This window comes from Sander lucioperca, chromosome 10 (genome assembly GCF_008315115.2).
Source record: "Sander lucioperca isolate FBNREF2018 chromosome 10, SLUC_FBN_1.2, whole genome shotgun sequence".
Classification (NCBI taxonomy): domain Eukaryota; kingdom Metazoa; phylum Chordata; class Actinopteri; order Perciformes; family Percidae; genus Sander; species Sander lucioperca.
The window spans coordinates 12,799,085-12,821,096 of NC_050182.1; the positions used below are offsets into that span (position 1 = coordinate 12,799,085).

Consider the following 22,012-nt stretch of genomic DNA (forward strand, 5'->3'; position numbering starts at 1 on the left):
ACTTCAGATACAGTATTAGGGGACCACTAAGGTCTATATAAAAGAGACTTCAGATACAGTATTAGGGGACCACTAAGGCCTATATAAAAGAGACTTCAGATACAGTATTAGGGGACCACTAAGGCCTATATAAAAGCATCCAAAAAGCAGCATGTCATAGGACCTTTAATATGAATCAAAAGTGTAATATGACATTGACAAAATATTAAATAGGTTATCCAATGCTAATTATTTAACACAAAACAAAACATATTATATAATCTATAATAGCTAATAACCTATCTTTAAAATCATTTGTTTATTCAGGTTGATGATAGTTCCAGCACAAAAGATGACAGGGAGAGTGCAGGGAAGTGCCACGATGTCCCAGGATGCTCTACATCACAATATTTCAAACGGCCCAAGTCAGATGGTCACAGTCTGGAACAATGTTTTGCTTACCACCCTCAGCAAAAGCCTAAAAACCTGTTAGATTAGATGTTTTATAATTACAAGTTTGTGTAATTTGGGGTTTCTATAGCCAGTGAAATTTCATTATTTGTATTTTATTTTCAATGCAGATGTAATGGCACTGTACATTTTGTTTTTATTTGAAGGCTGCGGCGTCATTAATAAACACAACCCCAATTATCATCATTGGTTTTGAGATGTTACTTGCTGTGAATACCTTGTCTGATAGGCTACTGTACTGAGGCTACAGTATTGTGGCATAGTATCAGGACATCCTGGCTAGTGTCTGTCGCGCACGGCTAGGGGCGAATTGCCGGATGATGGACCTATTTGTGAGAAAGTCCAGGGCTGTTTTTTAGCCCCACTCTGTCCCTGGATGATAGAGAAAACGTGGCGTAATAACCTTTAGTAAGGACATCCTCCATCGCCCTGGCTGGAGGCGGAGTCGTTTCCTGGACAGAGAGGGGGCGGAGGTCTTCTGTGTTTTGGGAGCAAATGATGAGATGGTGGTGGTGAAATTAACAGGGAGAGACGTGAGTGAATTGTATTATGGGAAGAGAGGAGCAGCTGGCAGAGAAACCTGTTTGTTCTGTTCCTCGGGCAGAAAGATGAAGAGGTCCAGTGTTATTATGGCAAAGAAGCTCTCGGTGAGTTTGTTCTGAGAGGAGCGGTAATAGCCAGATCACAGAGATTCCATTCAACAAAGATTCTCATTCCGCTCTCTGTGTGTTCCACTTTCAGATAGCTGCAGAAAGGCCACACTGAGTACCCTGCGGTGCACACGGCGCCTTATCACCACTCGTGCTACAATAATGTGACTGTTGTTGGTTACGCCGCTCTGCATTTATTTGCCATGCTTTGTAATCCCCAGAGGAAGATAAGTAGTGGAGGCGTTTAGGTGGAGCATTTTGTGACAGGGCGTGCAGTGATGCTGAGATCTTCCTGCCCACGCAAGAACTGAAGCAACTCGCAGATCCTGCACTGATGGCGAACACACACACACACACACACACACACACACACACACACACACACACACACACACACACACACACACACACACACACACACAAACCTTTCGACACTCAGGGGCATACACATGCTTGCATAATTTACACATCACTGCTTTCAGATGAGAAACCTTGTATCTCCAAAATGTTAGATGTTACCTAAGCATGAACTCTGGTGTCTGGTAGTCACATTTCGCACAGAGAAGCTAACTGATATCAATCCTCATCAAACTCCTGATAAGACAGCGAACAAGCAGGGTCCCAAATTGTTTGGGTTTAGTAACTGTGGTGGTGATGCGCAATGTGCTATAGGTGCCAAAAAAAAAATCTATGTTTGGTACTGCCAATTTGTTTTGTTTTGTCATGGTTCATGTGTGCAATAAACGTTACGCTTCGTGAGAAAAAAATCGTGGCAGAGAATCGTGATATCAATTCTAAGCTAAAAAATTGTGATTCATATTTTTCCCTGAATCGTGCAGGCGTAATTACTGTAATGCATTACTTCCCAACACTGTAAACAACCCATGTTGACCTCAAATAACAACTTTGCCAACTGCACAAAAACAACAGCATTGATCGTTCAAATGATTCATTACATGGAATGAGTGAAATCGTGAAATCTTAATATATAAAGTTCACTAACCCCCTAACCCTACTCTCTATAAATGGGTATTATGGGTAATTCTTGGCCCATAGAAACGTTTTGGTATCAGAAGCATTTGTAGTCCATTTGTAGCCCAAGTATCGACCAATCACGTTTGAGTGGGCCATGCAGGTAAACAGTCCGTGTGGAGAGCAAAGAGGCGGAACGTATTGGCCAAAATGTAATCTCAGAATCCATTGGCTATCGCCTGACAATGATTTAGCTTTTTATTGGCTTAAAAAAAAATAAAAAAATTAAAATGCATTTCATATGCAGATATGCATGGAAGTCTTGGTCCATTATCAGTTAGTGAGTCTATATCCTTGACATTACACTTCCGGGATTGCTCTGGTACCGCAGAAAAAAAAATATATTTTCCGTTTTCTTCCGCTTTCTTTGTGTTGTAATTTTACATCCAGAATGCTATGTGGAGTAACCAGACTCTCCTTCAGTGCACTTTGGAGGAGGGTCTGGTCAAGCAAGACTAATTATTATCTGTATACCCGGATATCCAGATCCGCTATTTACACCAGAACCCCAGAAATATTGGCTGTTGCCCCGAGAGGCTAAATCATGGCTGATGGGTTCCGAAATTGCTCTAACTCTAAGTGCACAGTAAAAACAACATAAACTTCATGGGTTCACTTGAATAAAACTTAAATTGAGACATAGAATGAACAGATGAACCTGAGGTGCTTTGTCAAGTGTTACAACAATAAGACCAATATTGGCTGCACATTTAAACACAATCAAAAGCATAATGAAATGTAATCTAATTTGGGAAAAAAATATTTTCCAAATGACTTTTGCCTTTTCTGTCTTTTAGTTCACCAAAACATTTCTGGAGACGTTTCACAAGCTTAAACATAATTGAATTCAACTTCTTTTCAATTTCAAGGCTATTTGGAAAATCTCCAAAAATAAGGGTTACAAGGTTTTCTCTCGACAATGTTATGTTCACACATGAATGCCAACACAGCTTTTAAAGCCCCCTCTCTCGCTCCGCTTTGCATTTTTACCATTCAATTTACTGGATTGCATTTGTTTTGGGGGGGTTTGTTCATTTGAGTGTGTGAATGGACAACTCACTCATTTCTTTCCCTCCCTCCAGCTTAAATAGCAGTGAAAAGCAAGAGTAGAATTGTAAAACACATTTATCTGTTTCAGACACCGTCTCCACTCTGAATAATTAATGCTCCAGGCTTTATGTGTCTTGCTGGTTTGTCCTTGGGGCGTGTCGACTCTGGGCATTGAGAGTCCAGGTTGCTGGCGTGGCAGCCTGGTGATGCACGCCGCCAAACATCAGCCCTCCAGAGCAACTTTACATGCAGAGGATGTCGACTGAGTGGAGCAACAGAACTAAATGTTGCTGCAGTTTCTGTAAGTAACTGGTGAAGTGATGCAGAGAGGAAAGTAATTAAGTAGTATTTAGTAAATAAGTAATCATATCTCCTGATAACATACAGGAACTCTTCATATTGAAGTGGTTAGAGTTTAATTTAAAGCACACTTTCTTGGTTTTGCTTTCACCAAAATAGCAAGCAAGAAACCCCTATTGATACTGTGGAACAGTCTTGTATAAAGTACTTAAAAGCAATACTTGAGTAAAAGTAGAAGTATCTTCCCAGAAAATGACTTTGGTAGAAATTAAAGTCTCCTTTTAGAATATTACTTGAGTAAAAGGCTTAAAGTATCTGATATTTACAGTACTTAAGTATTCATAGCAATTTTCTGATATTAAATGTACTTAAGTATTCATAGCAATTTTCTGATATTAAATGTACTTAAGTAGAAGTAAAAGTAAAAAAAAACTTGATTATTAACTTTATGGCCAATGGTGTGTAAAGTTATCTTCATCACCACTGTCGTCGGGATGATCATGGTCTGTTACCATGGCGGCAGAGCCTGCAGCAGGTGCTTCCATGACACTATCAGTCATTATGCTTCCTCCTCTTCTTCTTTAGTTTTGGCCTATGGTTTTTTTTTTTGCCACTTGGCCACAAACAGGCATCACGTCACCAACTGGAATGGAGCGTACATTATCTTGGCAATTTAGGAGCAATGATTCGCCAAACTTCCTTTTTTTCAGTGTAATAAATTTCTTCTGATTATATTTTGTAGTAACGAGTAACTAAGATGCTTAGGGGAAATGTAGTGGAGTAAAAGTATACATTTTATTTAGGAAATGTAGTGGAGTAAAAGTAAAAGTTTCCAATAACGAAGTAAAGTACAGATATGTGAAAATTCTACTTAAGTACAGTAGTAAAGTATTTGTACTTTGTTACATTACAACACTGCTGTGGAAGAATATATATTTTGTATTTGCATTTTTCATATTATAAGAGTGGATACACTTAAACTAATATTGTATGAAGTTTGTCCCCTCAGCCTGATAACTACATGATATCATCCTTATAATGGCCTGATCTGATAGTGCCTGCAACAGAAATGAGCTTCAGGCACAACAGTTTGTCACTTTATTCATGTTAGGTGTCATTGTGAACAAATTGTATCTAGGACACCTCATGAAGCCATGAGCGTAAGAGTAGAATGTGGGAATGTTTTTGCCTACGCTGATATACCTTGGTTATTGTCTGTCTCTGGCCCTTCTTGCCGTGCAGAAGGCGGATGTTATGCACGTCGAGAAATTGGACATAGTGGAAATACATACATGTTGATCTTGGCACTAGAATCACTTCTAATGTATCCCAAAATATCTAATACTTTATATATTTTTTTACAACCCAGAAGGTTGTTTAGAAACACTCAACGTTGTTCTGAAGATATTTCCAATCACGAAGACTCTTCTAAGCATGTGGATAAAAAACATATTCAATCTGCTGCACAATACAGTAAGTTGTTTCCTATCCAGGTAGCTAAAAGGCTGCCATCTTTGTTTCGTAAACATAGGAAGAAGTCGTAGACATTTCTTCTATAAGAGTAAGTACAGTAGATCACAATTGAACCTGGAAGTTGTGTCTTACGTGGCGACAATTTGTGTTAGGACTAAAAATTAAAGATTAATAGCCAAAACTACAAATATATAAACCAGTTCATTTAAAAGAGGATTGTTTTTGTTTTTATTTCATTTTTTTGTTAATTTTGGGGCACATTTCTGATGACCTACATTGTACTTGTTTACCCTAGTAATACCATTTCCTTTAGTACAATGCATTTTTAGTAAACATTGTACATCCACTTCAGCATTCAGCCCACTAATTACAGTGATCTTCCCATTAATTCACATTGTGCTCACTGGAGTTACAATTCATCAGACTACACAAGCAGTCCAGTGACAGAGATACGCTGTATATATACAACTAGTTTAAATCCTTTCAGGTTATCGCCCCCCCACCCTAAGGTCAAGTGTCTGCAGGAACACGAGGAACTCCACGTCTGAGTGCCTTATACAACACAGCCGGCTGAGATAATCCTGAAGACGAGGAAACGCCGCCCTTCTGCTTCTCATTTTTCACATTTTCTTCAGTGCAGCGAGTGGAATACAGTGAACGTTAATCCTCTGCTCATTCGCCGGCGGCTGCAGCTCTTGTTTTTCCCTCCTTCACATTTTGATATGCGGAGAAAAAGAAATAGCCAGCATTGATTACTGGTGAGTGTGGCTGTAGAGGATTGTAGTTGAATTAAAACGTGCCGTTGCACATCACAGATTCACTGTGAACTGTGTCTTCTAGAAATTACATTTATAATGCAAACTATTAAATTGTTGTGCCAGTTACGTTTTGCTTTAGGCTACTATGTTCCTGACATACAAGATCGTTATTTTTAACATTGTGAAACGGAACTAGTTAAATTTAGGCAACAAAACGACTTCAACATACTTCCTCATTTGCTCCCGCGATAATTACTATAGCCACTAGAGCCAACACAGTGCCCGCGGGCACCAGGTAGCCCCCAAGGACCACATGAGTAGCCCTCAGGCCTGTTCTAAAAATGAAAATTGAATATTGATATTATCTGTTTCCCACCTTGTTAAGTCATTGTTGATAATTATTGATAATGAGAAATCATTAACGTGATCAGTGTCTTCACATAGATGACTATCATTAATCATTAATAATCATATATAACTAAAGGCAAACTGAGCAAATTTGTTATTTCAGAAGAGTGTATCAAACTGGTAGCCCTTCGTATGACTCAGTACCCATGAAGTAGCTCTCAGTTTCAAAAAGGTTGGTGACCCCTGCACTAGAGGCTACTGCCTAAAAGGGTTAACATGAACATGGGTCGTTTTAAGCTGCTTGCAAAACGACCTATACGGCTGTTTTCTGGGTGAGAACAGTCTCTTCCTGCAATAGAGGAAGCTGCAGTTACAAAACCGCAGTCTTAGGACCGCATTTCTGCGACCCTAGTTAAAGAACGAAATTGACCCTCTGTGCATGTTAGCAGCTAGCTATCTATGAAGAGTAAAGCGTGATTTATGGTTCTGTGGAGGCTCCACGCAGAGCTTTCGCCGTAGCCTACATAAGTGGCCTGAAGTTTATACTTGTGCGTTGGTGTGTGCGTCGATCTCTTTAAGAGAATAGCATGGCTGGCATGTGTGTGTGCGTGGGGGGTGTGTGGTAGAGCGAGTGACAAAAGTGATGGTGATTAGGTTTGAGCGAGTACCGACTCTAGAGGCATAGTGGGAGAAACAAAGTGTCTCCCCTGTGCTTTCTGACCATAGTGGGAAATCTATAGCAGGAAAAGTTAACCCTCTCCTTGATTTCATGTTGTTCATGGAGAAGGAGAACCTGGAAATGAGTAGGGGAAAATGTAGTCTATATCCTTGACGTTCCACTTCCGGGATTGCTCCGGTGCCGCAGGAAATTCAGCCGGATCCATGTATTTTCCTTCCGCTTTCTTTGTGTTGGAATTTTAAACTCCGGTGGATTTATGAGGACTATGGTTAACTGCTCCTCAGATCTCTGCAGGGTAAACTGAGACAGCTAGCTAGACTATCGGTCCAATCTGAGTTTTCTCTCGCACGACTATTTTACAGCGGCTCTGTACTGAGCTTAGCGCCGCCCATGACAATTGTGATTGGTCTAAAGAAATGCCAATAAACCAGAGAACGTTTTTCTCCCATCCTGGAATGCTGTGTGGAGTAGCCAGACCCTCCTCCGCTCCGCAGCAGGTGGATGGTCTGGCAAAGCGAGACTAGGGAAAATGCAACGCTACCAAGCCACGGCCGAGCGACGTGCGTCGCCGCAACGGGTAGTCAACTTGTTTGAGAGGTGCACGTCAGACCATGGTGTAGTGTCTCCACGTACCCACGTACGTAGCCACGGCGTTGATTTAACGCAGAAGCATAAATCTGCCTTTAAGGTCAGAGTTAGGTTAAGGTTAAGTTAGGGGTACTGTAACAACGTTTTAGCATTTATCCGAAAAAACTAGGGTCCTAGAAATGCAGCTCTGAAACTGCAGCTTCCTCTATTACAGGACCATGCTTCTAATATTTTGAAGGAAACATAATTGCTGCCAGGATTGCAACGTTTTTTTTTTTTCCAGTGTAAAAAGTACTAAATTGATTGTACAAACCCAAATATGTGGGTGGTGCTTAAGGATTGCCATGTGCAGATATTGTAGAAAGCAAGACATTGATGAAAAAAAAGGTTGGATTTCATTTCACTGCTTTGGCTAGTTTCCAGCTTGTGAGAACATTAAAAAAGAAGGATATCTAAAATAACCATGACATCCCAATAACATCAGTAGAGGTCTGTGTCCGTTTGTTTATGCAGAGATCTCTATAATCCTCTCTACTCTGTAACTGCAGAGATCTATGTAGTTTCATGTACAGTAAGCCTGTGCATATAAGAAGCGGCGCTCAGATTTAAGAGGTTTACTTTATGAAAACAGTCTGCATGAATTTTTCTCTTCATAACGACGTCCTCACAATGTTTCCTCGCCTTTTCATTTTATGTAAATGTTCAAACTGCAGTCTGTCACATGCCATTACTGTGAGGTTTCTTTTCAAACAGGAAACTTATATATGCATCACAGGGTTATACATATTTATATCCGCAATTGCCTTTTCATTCATTTTCTTTAGCTCTCTGTTCTTTTTTTGCCACAATGACCCAGTTCCTGCAAGCGTGTCAAGTAAGTGAATCATATTATAGTGTATTTTATAACATTGTTTGTACATGGTCTGAGCAAATTTGTCCTCACAAGAACACCACATGAACTTCAGAAGGAAATAATAGCAGACATCTCCCGCTTACAAGAAAATTGACACAGTATTCCTCCCTGTAAACCTCCCTGGAAGATCAAGCGTAGCAGCAGGGAGAATAATTGAATGTGGCAGCGTAACAAGAAGCGTTTGAACAATGCAAGAAATGACAAAAAAAACCTTTTTGCTAACAGGTTATTCTGGATTCAAGTTGAAACAAAAACTGCTGAAATCCGGTGGCATTGATTATCATTTCCAGAAGTCGTCTGTGAAGTAATCTGCGTTAGGGGGCTTACTGACCATAATTGACCAGCAGGTGCCGGGGTTTTATGCTCTTTTAAGTGAAGCAGGAAGATAAGACAGCAGGGAGGTGACAGATCTGATCTGCAGGTGCTGCAGGACGACTGGGGCCGTCTGTCGCTCAACACGCTCGGATATCATCAGGGGCTCTCTGGCAGAAATGTTACAAAAACATGCTGTCTTTTTCTTTCTTTGTCTGATCCACCTGCACATCAGCTGGCGGATTTCCAAGAAAGAAAGATTTGGGACCAAATATTCGGTTTCATGTGCAAGTTCAGAAAACAAAAATGATGATAGTGAAAGAAAGACGAAGAAAGAAGAAAATTGCGGCTGCACTCTTTACTCAAAAACACAACTTTTGGTTTATTGAGGCTTCTGTCAGAGGGGAATTGCTGTCTGCATCTTCTGTGGTAGATTTCTGTCTTTATGATTGTTGAATGTTCCTGCCACCAAGTTGTGAGGATAAAAGCCACAGGTCTTTGACTGATATTTATGTTCATATTTCAGACAGTTGACACCTGCTCTGCTGTTTCACTCCACTTTAGCCGCTGGAAATACCAACGTGACATCAAATGAATGCCGAATTCAGACGCTACGATCAGCAGGATGATAGCACGACTCGACAGGTGTGTGGTGTCGAACTAAAGTAGTGACAATTGTTTGTTTTATTCCATATAGTGTGCCATGGTGGAAAGCAACAAATGTAGAAGCTGGGAGCTAAAGTCTAGCAATTTCTTTGCCTTCGCTCTTGACTGAAAGAGGAATTATGTTTTAATTTAATTTAACTGAACCTGTAACCATTTAACAATCACCCTGGAGTCAGGAGCATTACACTGACTGATTACATGAATCACGGGGCATCATCACCATCTGCAGAGGTATATGTACAGTATACCTTAGGCCTTATCGGGCTCCATTTAGACTGAGAGATCTGAGTTGGACAGGTCAAAATTATAGTCAGTCTAATTAGGATCCTAGTGGCCTAAGGGTAGAAGCTCTTCCTGAGCCTTTCGGTGTATCCAGGACCTTCTTTACCGACCTCAACAGGGAGAAAACACTGTTATCTGCGTAGTTTGGATTTTTAATAATTCCCCTAGCTTTATTCTTGCAGCGCCTGGAGTAAATATCCTTTAGGCAGGGTAGGGCCGAAACAAACTACTCTTTGCAGTTTTTTAAAGTAAACTCATGCACGCCAGATTTCAAGTGGGTTTTACGCAGCTCTGTTTCACATGCTTTCTACTGACTAGGAATGGTTCCCAGCAGGGCTGTAGTACTTGGACTCGAGATGCTTTTCTGTTGTCTCTGACTCGTCTTGGACTCGTTGCTAGTTGGACTCGGACTTGTCTCGGGTCCCGGGCATTGGACTCGCCAAATATTCTAGTTGGTCTCGACCGAGTCCAGCACTATATGCTTATACTGCATATACTTCCTCCTTCAAAACAAAACCATTGATGAAGCGTGCTCGTTCAGAAAACAGGTATTGGTTTAATTCAAAATCCATCTGGATCAGGCATCGAGATTGGTCGCCTGGTATATGCCTGGCTGCATCATATACAGTAGGCTACCTCAATCATCAGGTATCAATCCTTTTCATTTTGGCCACAGACACAATATCAGCGAACACTTTGCACTATGAATTCTTCTGGACATGTAATAAGTTCAAGAATGGGAACATTTCCAATTTATATTTTAAGTAAATAATATGGCCTAATTTGATTATATAGTGTGTTACTCGGCACTTGCTTTTTGATTATTACAAATAATAAAGCAAAATTATCATCTTAAAGTATGAGATATACTGTCTCTTACATCACATCAATTATGAACAGGTAAGTGAGTGGTCTTGAAGAGGATTCTTTTTTTTCTGTCTCGGTGTTGACTGTCTCTCATTTGGACTCGGTCTTGACTTGGACTTGAACCTCTTTGGACTCGGTCTTGACTCTGTCTCCATTAGTCCTGATTTTGGACTTGTCTTGGACTCAACAAAGGTGGACTTGACTACAGCCCTGGTTCCAGGTTTACTTTTATTCATAAAACCCTGATTAAGTACGGAAAATGTGTTGTTGGTGCTGTCAGGTGGAAGAAGGAAGTCATCCTTGGCACCTTATTCTATGTACTGTACTGGATGTCGTGAAGGACAGCAAGCAATGATTGGCAGGGGTCCAACTTGTGGTCAGCAATTTCTCTTTGACCTCCTAATCTGGAACAATGACAATTTCGAAAGACAAATACATCATGTAGTCTGATCTGATACTGAAATCTAAGCACTAAAATGTAATGATGCGTTTCCCTCGGTTTTATGAAGCGGAGACCAAAATATCTTTTGATATAAGTTTAACATAGTTTTTTCAAAGCCACTTTTAATATGATTTTAAACTGTGCCATAACACCATATTGTGGATTTGGTGTTTGTTTGTACTGACAGTAAACTCAGCTGCGTGTTGTTGTTTGTTAAAGCTTACTTGCTTCTTTTCCTTTATTCTGGAGAAAGTGGATATGATGTGAGGTTTTCACTCCGTTTGCCCATTCATACAATCTATATTATTAAAACGCTGCGCCGTTCTTTAGCCCGACTTTCACCTCCACTACCCAGCAGTCCTCTCCCTTTCTCGACTGCTCGGCAGCAGGGTGTTTACTGAGGCAATACCATTTAAGTGCTTTACTCAAGGACAGCTGCATCGTCCTCTTGAGAGAAACACATTAATGCAACAATGATCTGACTGCCAAAATAACCAGCCTGCTGTCTGCTACGTACCTCCGCTAATGCACTGTGTCTCCTCCTTACTGCACGCCGATTAAAACCTTAATGGTGTTTTTGTTGCAGGTCCAAACTTTTATCTGGCGGTGCCTTTCTTCTCAGCTTCTTTAGTTTTTATTTTTATTTCTGTGACATTATATACCCTATAAATATCCCTTTTGATGAAAAAAAGTACCGGGCGTTTATCATTACTTCAACTTTTTTTTAGACTTCATGGCGCCGTTTGAGAGAGCAGGTTTCCCTTTTTAAACGGAAACACTGGCAGGCGGCTGATCTTTTTCTTTCTTAAAGTGACAGAGAATTTTTTTAGAATGATGGATCAATGGAAAAACAAAACATAGCTTAATACTAATAACTCCTGAATACTGCCACATAAAAAGCAACGCAAAGTAACAGAAAAACAACTAAATGTACAGGTCTGCAGTGTGTAAACCAAATTAAACCGGTTAATAAATACTAATAAGAAAATATAAATAATAATAAATAATAAATATATAATTTGCTTTGTAAATTTGGAGGGTTTAAAATGACTGAAAGAGTTTACATTTTAAAAAATATTACACATGCTGGGGGTTTTGAAGACTTTTGAAGACTCAAAGATTTGACTTTTTCGAAGAAGAAACCTCAATAAATTAAAATGAATCAGCATTTTCCACCAGCATTATATATATATATATATATACATAGCACCAGACTGTAATGTATGAAAATAATGTTTCAGAAAATATAACTGTTCAACAGTTCAATAAATAAATAAATAACGTGGAATTTTGTGGTTTTCTTAAATACTCATCAAATTGTGAAAATTGGTCGAGGCTAGTCCAACCTTTCTGTGGTCAGCATCTTCTTGCAGAAAAAAAAATGATTTGCTCATTTGGGTATTTTTCAGTTGAAATCATAGACTGTTAATATTAATTATTAATTAATATTAATAATATACAGTCTGTGGTTGAAATCCAAAAACAGTAACCACAACATCCCATGAAAATAAATCCAACATTGATATATATAGACAGAACACATGAGGTGTGAGTGAGTGAGTATTTTAAGGCAGTGGTTCTCAGCCTCACACTACTGCTGTTTTATCTTTCCTGCCAGGTAGTTAATGAAAATGAATTGCATTCACTTTGCATCCGGAGAGTAAAATAGCTTCTGATTAAACAGCTGAAATGAAATCCGGCAGAGCTCTGGACAGTGATGACCTGGCTGAAAAAATGTCTGCTTTAAGGGGGACGGCATCGCGGCTTGGTGGCTATATTGCCAATATAAAGACTTCCAGTATGAGGTTCATCTTCCTTCTCGCTCAGCCAGACAGCCGGTATAATTAGATATTGATAGAAGGGCAGTAATTAATGATGAGTCTGCCAGCAACATTATCTGCCCCGCAATTTCATTTACACGTCCTGTACTGATTGGGCGGGTGGGTCACTGAGACACAGTCAATCATTTGTCAAGTCCTCTGACCTGAATCTGTTGTAATGGGACAGCTCGAGCAGTGATGAAAACCAATTAAAATCCCTGGTCAATAGTTTCAAGATGGCGGAAGGCTCCGGGCCTTTACACGATGGATTATCCTTAACGATCATCAGGGTCGATTTTTACCAATTCTTTTTTTACATGAATTTGAACTTGTCATGAATGTTTATGCTTCCTGCTGCAAGAAGACTCTGCTCTCACTGTATTCTACAGTGAACAAAGTCCTCTGGCAACTTCCATCGCTCAAGTTACAGAATGTAACTAAGCTGCTGACTATGCATATAGTAGACCACTAAATTAAGCTACAAGCAAAAAAACAAACACCACAGCAAACTACCTTTGGTGTAAATATTTTTTAAAATGATTATTTTTTTCTATTATAATTACTTTTTAAATAAAACCTTTTTTTTTAAATAAATATTCAAAATAAACCCAGAAAAAATCCTTGATCTATTTAATTTGGATAAAAAGCCGTTGTAGTAAAAAGCACACTTTAAAAGAATAGCTTTTTTTTCTTCTGGAATTTATATATTATTACTATTTTCAATTGGATATGAACTTTTAACTGGTTGTTTGAAAAAAATCTAAATACAATTAAAAATATTTTACATTTACAAAAAAATGTGAAATGTCACGTTATCACACATGAAACCCATTTGGTTTCCATACATGATACGTTTTCATGTTATGAACATTTGATTTTCAAGTGCAAGACATCACATTTCCAAACAACAATTTTACGTGTGTGATAAACTCACATAAAAGCACTTAAATTAATTTGCTTCTCTAGTTTTGTTTGTTTTTCGGAGACTTTTACAAGTGTAACAACCAGAGGCCTCTGTAAAAACACAATTATAGAGACGTTTGTGTGTTTTAAGGATGATGTCAGGACTAATTATCTTTTTATCTTCTTCTCCAGCCTAGTCTTCTTCTTCCTCTTCACCAGTGGTAGACTGAATATACTCAAATACTAAAGTACAATTTTGAGTTGTTGCACCTTAGTATTTTCATTTTATGACACTTTGTTCCTCCATTACATTGCATTTCAAAGTGACATATTGTCCATTTTTTTACTCAACTACAGCTTTAGTTATTGGTTACTCCTCCCAGATTAAGAATTTTCATACAAAACAGGATCATTTTATAAAACATGATGTGTTGTTGTAAATCAAACACAATGAGCTGTCAGGAAGGAGGATCAGAACTCAGGCGCAGTCTGGAGTAGGTGGTAAAGAATCTTATTTTATTGAAGCTGTGAGCGTGGGCTGGCAGTGGGGGTACTGGGTCCGAAGACGGCTGGACTGGCAGTGGGGGTGCTGGGTCTGAAGATGGCTGGACTGGCAGAAGGGGAAGCTGTGAGTGTGGGCTGGCAGTGGGGGTGCTGGGTCCGAAGACGGCTGGACTGGCAGAGGGGGTGTTGGGCTGTGTTCCTCAGTGGGGCTGCAGACTTGTTCCAGTGCGTGGCGTGGCTATTGGCAGCAGAGGATTCCGAAGACGGTTTATTTCTGAAAACAGAGATCTTCCAGTTAGTAACGTCAGGGAGCGGAGCAGACAGGTAGGTACAAAAACAAGAAACTAGACTAGATACAAACCTCAAAGGCTGGTGAAAAAGCATACTCGGTGGTAAGCAACAATCCGGCAGGGAGAGGAAAGTCCGACTGGCATTTGAAGGCAGATGATGGAGCAGGATGAGGAGCAGGTGCGCTGATTGGAATTGGTACCAGGTGTGGGGAGAATCAACAGGGGGGGAGGGGGGGGACAGACAGACAGACAGACAAAAAAAGAAAAGAAAACACACCAAACACATGGCAGGCATAACAAAATGAAGAAATAAACCAAAACACATTCACACACACACACACACACCAGACTGTCACCGTGCAGAAGTCACGGCAGGCGGGGGGGCGTGACATGAGCTGCCTCTCGACTAGCTACAACAATACAATGCTGCTTACTCACCATCTGCAATAATAATTCACTTTCATAATGTATCATATATTGTCAGTTTTTTATAATGAGTACTTTTACTTCTAATGGAGTATTTTTACACTGTGGTATTGCTACTTTAACTTAAAAGATAAGCATAAAAAGCTCCTTTATGATAAAAAAAAACAACTTCTAAACAAAAGATGAATACAACCTACATCTGAATCAATGCAATGAAACAATAAAATGGGTTAGGCTGTTTACCTGTTATCATCATCATCATGAAGCATGAACCAAAAAAAGGAACATTCAGCAGCAGCAGGTGGGCTGGAACAGAGGCTCCTGTAGCGCCTCCTGGAGGACACTCACCTTAGCAAATGCTGAAAAACTGCTGCAAGGATCTAGCCTGGTCCTACCCAAGGGGGTAAGCGTCTCCTCACAACCCGAACCTCCTATGGAGCCATTTTGATGCTAATAAGCACTCACCCCCCCGTTAGCATCCCATTGACTGCCATTCATTTTGACGTCATTTTGACGTCACTTTGACAGCGAATAACTTTACATCTGAAGCGTTTAAAGACTCTATTTGTCCATTGTTTATTTCTAAAGAAACACAACAATGTATAAAAGGCTCCATTCCCTTGTATCTCACGTTATGGCTCCGTAGTATACATTTTTGTAAAAATAGGCTAACGATTGTGTCATAACCACGCGACTTACTGTCTCATAGTAGAGGAATTACCGTATAGTACAGGAGAAGCTCGCAGGCAGTTTGGACTTACATTAGCTGTTTAAGTTTAATTACTAATGTTAACTAGCATTTTAGTTAGCAATAATTAGCCTGTGCCTATGTTATCTCCTTACATATACCTACGCTCTCCGTCTCTGCAAGATTGGGAATGATTGAGATTTCTCTTGGCACAGCTACCAGAAGACTTACAACTTTCAGACAGGTTGCTCACGTCACATTTACGTCGTCTCTCTCAGTTGGAGGCTGCGCAGTAACGCTCGGCGCTCACCGGAAAAGTGCTTCTAATATCCTTCACTGGTCTCCGTCCAGAGCAACGGGATCTGTTGGTCCATTCTTATATACAGTCTATGGTCCTACCAGACTCTCTCAAGTGTTAACTTCCTTGAAGGCAGGTACTCTGTTGAAGTTTAAAACTATTGGATCTGCCCAGAGCCACTCAGGTAGCCTGGCTCCGCCCTGCTACGTACTGTCTGGGACCAGGCTAACAAGAGGGGAGACGACAACAACTATTGGCTTAGCATCGCTGGTGTTAGCCTTAGCCAACTCCTTCACCACTAACGGAGTGAGCTGGAAAATCAAACTTTTCCCGAACCCCGTGGGGAGGAGGGCCACAACATCATGGCCACCAACAAAACTCAGCAAAGATTGTTCTTGCTCGGGCTTTAACTTCTGGATATTCGGCAGCGTTGCCACAACGGATCTTCGCATCTTTCTCTTATGAGTTTTAATTAACCCTGCAGGTCGTTGCACTGTCTATTTGTATTTTATATTGATGTTTTTACCATGCTTTTACCATGATCTTAACTGTAGCACTTTGATTTGCTCCAAATGTAAAGTGCATTACAAATAAAATATATTATTAAATCTATTATTAATTCTTATTAAATAATATCTCTCTCTCTCACTCAGGACCCACTCCACCTGCGATCCATTGATCTAATCCAGTGTTTCTCAATGGGAGTACTTTGGAGAACTGCAAGGGGGTACGTGACATTTTTTGCAAAATGTTTTTCAGTTACAAGACTATAGTTACTTCTACTGTCTTTTTTAAGTTTGTCGCTGTTTCTGAAGAGCTGCAGGTCAGGGCAGCCCAGGCCCGCCGCGTCGAGGAGTAAACCTCTATATATGGGCGCCCGCTCTACCAACTGAGCTATCCGGGCGACCTTCTTCAAAGTTTTTGACTATTTTTTAAAAAGTTTTTGTCACTTTTTTCGAAGTTTGTCGCTAAGGCTATTTGAATTTTTCACTTTTGTCGCCCTAGTGTTGCCTTCCTTCTTTCTACTGTGTTTTTTTTTTAGAAGTTTGTATTACTATTTTCAACCTATTCTTGCCTTACTTTGTAATTTGTACTGTCTTTAGGGTCTAACCCTAACCCTAAGGTCTCTGCCAGAACCTAACCAAAGCTAAATTAGGATAGGTGTTGGGCTAACCTTGGTTTAATTAGGCTAGGTTAGGATGAATTAGATTGGGTCAGGTGGCGTTAAGTTAGGACACTGTTATTTGCACAATGCTTTTTGACTCTAGTGTGTTATCAAGTGGTCAAGTGATTGCTCTCCTATTCTCTTAAATGATATATGTTAACAAGTCCGAGTTTGCGTGACCTGACTGGCATTGGCCCGTAGCGAAGATTTAACATATCTGGGCTATCTGAGTTGCAGCATAACTCAGAGATATTCCCCATCTCCTTCACATTTATTTCCTTCCTCTCTACCTTCAGTCTTTGCTTTAGCACTTCCCTCTCCAACTTAAATTCTTGTCTGCGTTTGTACACGATCAGCTCCCTCCTTTGGTCAAGCAGCCATTCGTTTTCTGCCATTTTCTCTGGATTTCTGAGGGGACCTGTAACCAAAAGCATATGAAAGGTTAAGTCTGGAGTCCAGGTGTACACTCACACCCCTCCCAAAAGGAAATAGGCAACATATTTGTTTTGTAGCAAGTTGTTAAAAATATATGTTGGCCTGGTGCCATAAGTGAGATAAGAGCTATCTTAGCTTAACTGAGTAGGTTTCCTTTGATAATTAAATAAGATAAATAATATATATATATATATATTTTTTTTACATAGTGGTGTTGGACCTTTTACTAGTGAAGAAATTCAATACTTGTTCCACCACTGATCTACTGTGATCTAAAAGGAGGCTATACATATACCTATATGACATTTTATGTGACAAAATGTTACTTTCTTACCATGACGCAGGAGGTAGCGCTCATCCACATGGGTTGATTGGATTTTCCTGGCAATGCGGTCTATCTTGCGATTGAGCCACCAAATGTACATTCTTGAACGCAGACCAAATATTTTCCTCTCCTTCTCCTGGTTCTTTCTCTTCATATTTTCACACCTCTCTCTTTCTCTTTTTAAACCCTCCTCCTCCAAACGCTGCTTTTCTCTTTCAATGATCTCCCTCTCCTTTCTCCCACTCAGATTAATAGATAAAGGGCTATTAGCCCTTCTTTCTTGCTGCCTCCTTGTGGTCGAAGGCTCGTCGTCTTCAGAAGATGAAGATGTAAAGGAAGGGCTGTCACCATGTCGTCCGTCCTGCCTCAAGGTGTTTGAAGGGTTGAAATCTCCACGAGACAAATGTCTCTCACCCCTTCGTACGTGCTCCCACCAGATGGCAGGCTGGTAAATGTTAATGCAGGGCAAATGGTTCTCACCAATTCCTCCATCCTGCCTAAAGGTGGTAGAAAGGTTGATGTCTACGAAGGACAAAGGACTTCGTTGTTGCTGCCTCTTTGTGGTAGAAGGCTCGTCGTCTTCAGAAGAGGAAGACGAAGGGCTCTCAGCCCTTTTTTCTTGCCTTGGAGTTGAAGGCTGCTTGTCTTCAGAGGATGAAGAGGAAGGGCTCTCAAACCTTCGTACTCGCTGCCTGGTGGTAGGAGGCTGGTCGTCTTCAGAAGAGGAAGACAAAGGGCTCTCATCTCTCCATGCTTGCTGCCGCCTTGGAGTAGAAGGCTTCTTGTCTTCAGAGGATGAAGAGGAAGGGCTCTTAAACCTTCGTACTCGCTGCCTGGTGGTAGGAGGCTGGTCGTCTTCAGAAGATGAAGACGAAGGGCTCTCATCTCTCCATGCTTGCTGTCGCCTTGGAGTAGAAGGCCGCTTTTCTTCAGAGGATGAAGAGGAAGGGCTCTCACCCCTTCGTATTTGCCTCCTGGTGGTAGAGGGCTTGTTTTCTGCACAAGACAAAGGGCTCTCACCCTTTTGCCTGCGCTCCTTCATGATTGTAGAAGGGTTAGTGCCCACGATGAACAAAGAGCTCACATCCCTTCGTTCTTGCTGCCTGGTGGTAGAGGGCTTGTTTTCTGCACAAGACAAAGGGCTCTCACCCCTTTGCCTGTGCTCCTTCATGATGGTAGAAGGGTTGGTGCCTCCACTAGACGAAGGTCTCTCACCCCTTCGTCCGTGCTCCCTCAAGATGGTGGGAGGGTTGAGGTCTTCAGGAGACGAAGGTCTCTCACTCCTTCGTTTGGACTTCTTCGAAGAAGAGTCCATATCTCCTGAAGACCGAGGTCTTGGAAAGAATTTTAGTCCAAAAATGGATCTAAACATTTTCTCGATGATTTCTCGTTTGTATACTGGCGTTGTGAAACTGCAAGTACAAACACACAAACACACACAGCAATTACTTCACTGATCACATTATTGTTTCAAGCAGCACACTAAGCAGGTTATTTCACTTAACTACACCTTCTAACTTAGCTTAAATAAACTGAGAAATTTGTATCTGGTCACACATCATTATTGTACTGTGCTTGATAAAAAAAATGCAAAAGGTCTGCCACAAATATCACTTAGAATAATAATAATAATTATTATTATACTTATATTATATAGACTTCAGACTACGGTAATGTACTTTCAAATAAATAAATCAATCAAGTATTAATTTATGTCAGACACACAGGTGTACCGTTGCCATGGTAACGTATAAAGTTCAACAAACCGTGGAGTAGTAACGTTACGAGGCAGAGAGCCAGCCGCTAAATGAGTCAAATTAACTTTATGCCATTTTATTTCTATGCACCAAAGTCACACAAATGTCATAAAACATACAAAAAAAACCCCATAAAAAGCATAAATGTGCCGAGAACAGTTTAACATCTTAAAGCATCTGCAAACCACTAGGTGGCGGTGCTACGACATGACCCGCTCCACTAAAGGCACAGCCACCACAAATACACCGGCTCGACGTTAAAGCACAATAGCTAGCTAGCTAGCTAGCTACATCATACACGGAAAGAGCAATGCACGGCCACAGTTCAAATTACAACAGTTTCACCAAAATATGCAGCTGCTAACGTTAATATTAGCTAGCTGAAGCAACACACTCCTTTTGTTTGGAAAATAAATCACTTAATTTAGCATATTTTTCACCAGAAGCCAACCGTGCTATCTTTTCTCTCTCTTTTTCTCGGCTCCCCCCTTTGGTCGTTTCGTGCCGCAATTCATTTTCTTTTATCTTGGTGGTGGTCAGTGATAATGGATTCGGCGCTAAAAAAAAAATATTTTTTAAACTATCATAGACTTCTATTGTAGCTGCTCGCTCTCGCCGTTCACGGGTACATAGGAACTGTAAACATTTCCATGGCAACAGCAACTTGGACCAAACAATGACGTCGTTGTAACGTAATCGTTTTTCTCCATATGATCGCGAATAAAAATAACTTTTTGAAAAATAACAAGCCAAATCATTGTTATTATTTGATTATTTTATATATAAAATAATCAAATAATAACAATAATTTGTCTTATATATATATATATATATATATATATATATATATATATATATATATTATCATATATTATCAGTAGCGGCCCATAGTGGCCCATTGATTTTGAACTTTGTTAAGCACTTTGGTCAACTATGGTTGTTTTTAAACGTGCTATATAAATAAAATTGAACTGAACTGAACTGAACTGAACATAGAGGATGGCCAGTCCGTCATTGGGCTACAGTGAGAATGATAATATTAGACAATATTTCTACTATTAGTCAGAATAATAAAAATAATAAAAACACTACAATGAAAGCAGTGTTTTCTACGACTAGCTCAAAAGACACCTTCACTGTAACACAACAAGACATTTTTGTTTTAGATCAACAACCCACAGATCATTTTAAAACAGGACGTATTTAGTCATACGTTTGAGAAATAATCTTTAATTCACATGTGATCTGTGCAGGGACTGCAAATCTCTTAGTCAATTTAAAGTGTCCTCGAGTGCAAGGAAACACTACACATGCGGTCAATTTTGTGCACATGCAATTTAGGCAACACGTAATGCAACATTTAAAAATTAAAATTGTTTTGTGCAAGAGACAGTGCATTTGCATCTCCTGATCACAGACAGCACATCTGATAGCTGGATATATAACTGATAAAAAAAGATATTTATTTGACAGAAACATGTGAGGAAAGTAAACGTACTACTTCCCCAAAACAATACGGCTCTACTAAACAGAAAGAGTTGAGTAAAAAAGTAGTTTGAGCTCTGCTGTAAAGTGCGACTTACCTTGCCAAAGGGTTGTGTGGAAAAGGACTGGAACTCTGTGTGTCGCTGTGGAAGAAACTATCGGCGTTCTAGTTCTGTTGTTTTGTTTTTGATTTTAAATAAAAGCAGAGGTTGAGTCTACTGTTGTGCAAAGTCTACGTTCAGTTACGCGTTCTGATTCGTCGACTGACCGTAGACTCCCCCAATTAAATCGCTCCGTTTGCCTGTAGACTACCAATTGGAAACGTAGGATTCGCTGACCGCTGCGGTCAACGGAGGTTTCCGGTGAACGAACATAGCCTATATTATTTCTGGTAAGTTTGAATGAAATAATTATTTATAACACTCACTGCTTATATTTTTACTAAGCCTGAAATAATTAATTCTTCATTACACTCACTGTTTGTACTGCCCGGTTGTTTTTTTTGATCGTTTCGGAAAGCTAATGGTATCAACTAGCTTAAGCTAGCTATAAATTAGCTAACTTATAGTCCCGTTGACAGGTAACATTAACGTTAAAGTTACCGCTAATCATTCATTAAAATATTCTCAACTGAGTCATTTAAAAAATACATTAAATTTTATTTGTTGTGTATCCACTACGGAATAGTGTTAATAGCGTACGCCGGTTACCTTAACGTTTATGCTAACGTTAGATAGCTAGATAAATGTCAGTGTCTCGGTCAAATCTCCGTCCTCGGCCTACGTTAACGTTACTCGGAGGCCTTTTAAATTAGGATATTGTATTTGTTAAACACTAACGTTACGGCAATATTTCTATCGAATAACGGTACAGTAGACCGGGGCGACCCTCCTCAGATGCCTTCAGATTTCATTCATCATTCATTACCGTTACAGTAACGTTACTAACTTGTCATGACAGAAAAAGCATAGTCTGCATAGTTTTCATTAATGCCATAATCACCGGTGGAAAAATCATGTTGTAGAATAAAGTTGTTGTTGCTGTCACAACACTATTTACTAAACTTGGATAGTGGCCCAGGACGTCTTCCCCTCCCCCTCTCCAAA

The 22,012-nt window shown here is 40.0% G+C and overlaps 1 protein-coding gene across 1 annotated transcript; it reads right to left on the minus strand.

Annotated features, from left to right (window-relative positions):
* Positions 1-16,837: 16,837 nt before the first annotated feature.
* Positions 16,838-18,979, minus strand: LOC116036145 (trichohyalin-like). Its single transcript, XM_031279639.2, has 3 exons — positions 17,674-18,979; positions 17,060-17,322; positions 16,838-16,902 (listed from the first exon to the last, which is right to left on the minus strand). Exons 1-3 carry the CDS (start codon positions 18,977-18,979, stop codon positions 16,858-16,860), a joined length of 1,614 nt encoding a protein of 537 aa, XP_031135499.2. The 3' UTR covers positions 16,838-16,857.
* Positions 18,980-22,012: the final 3,033 nt, after the last annotated feature.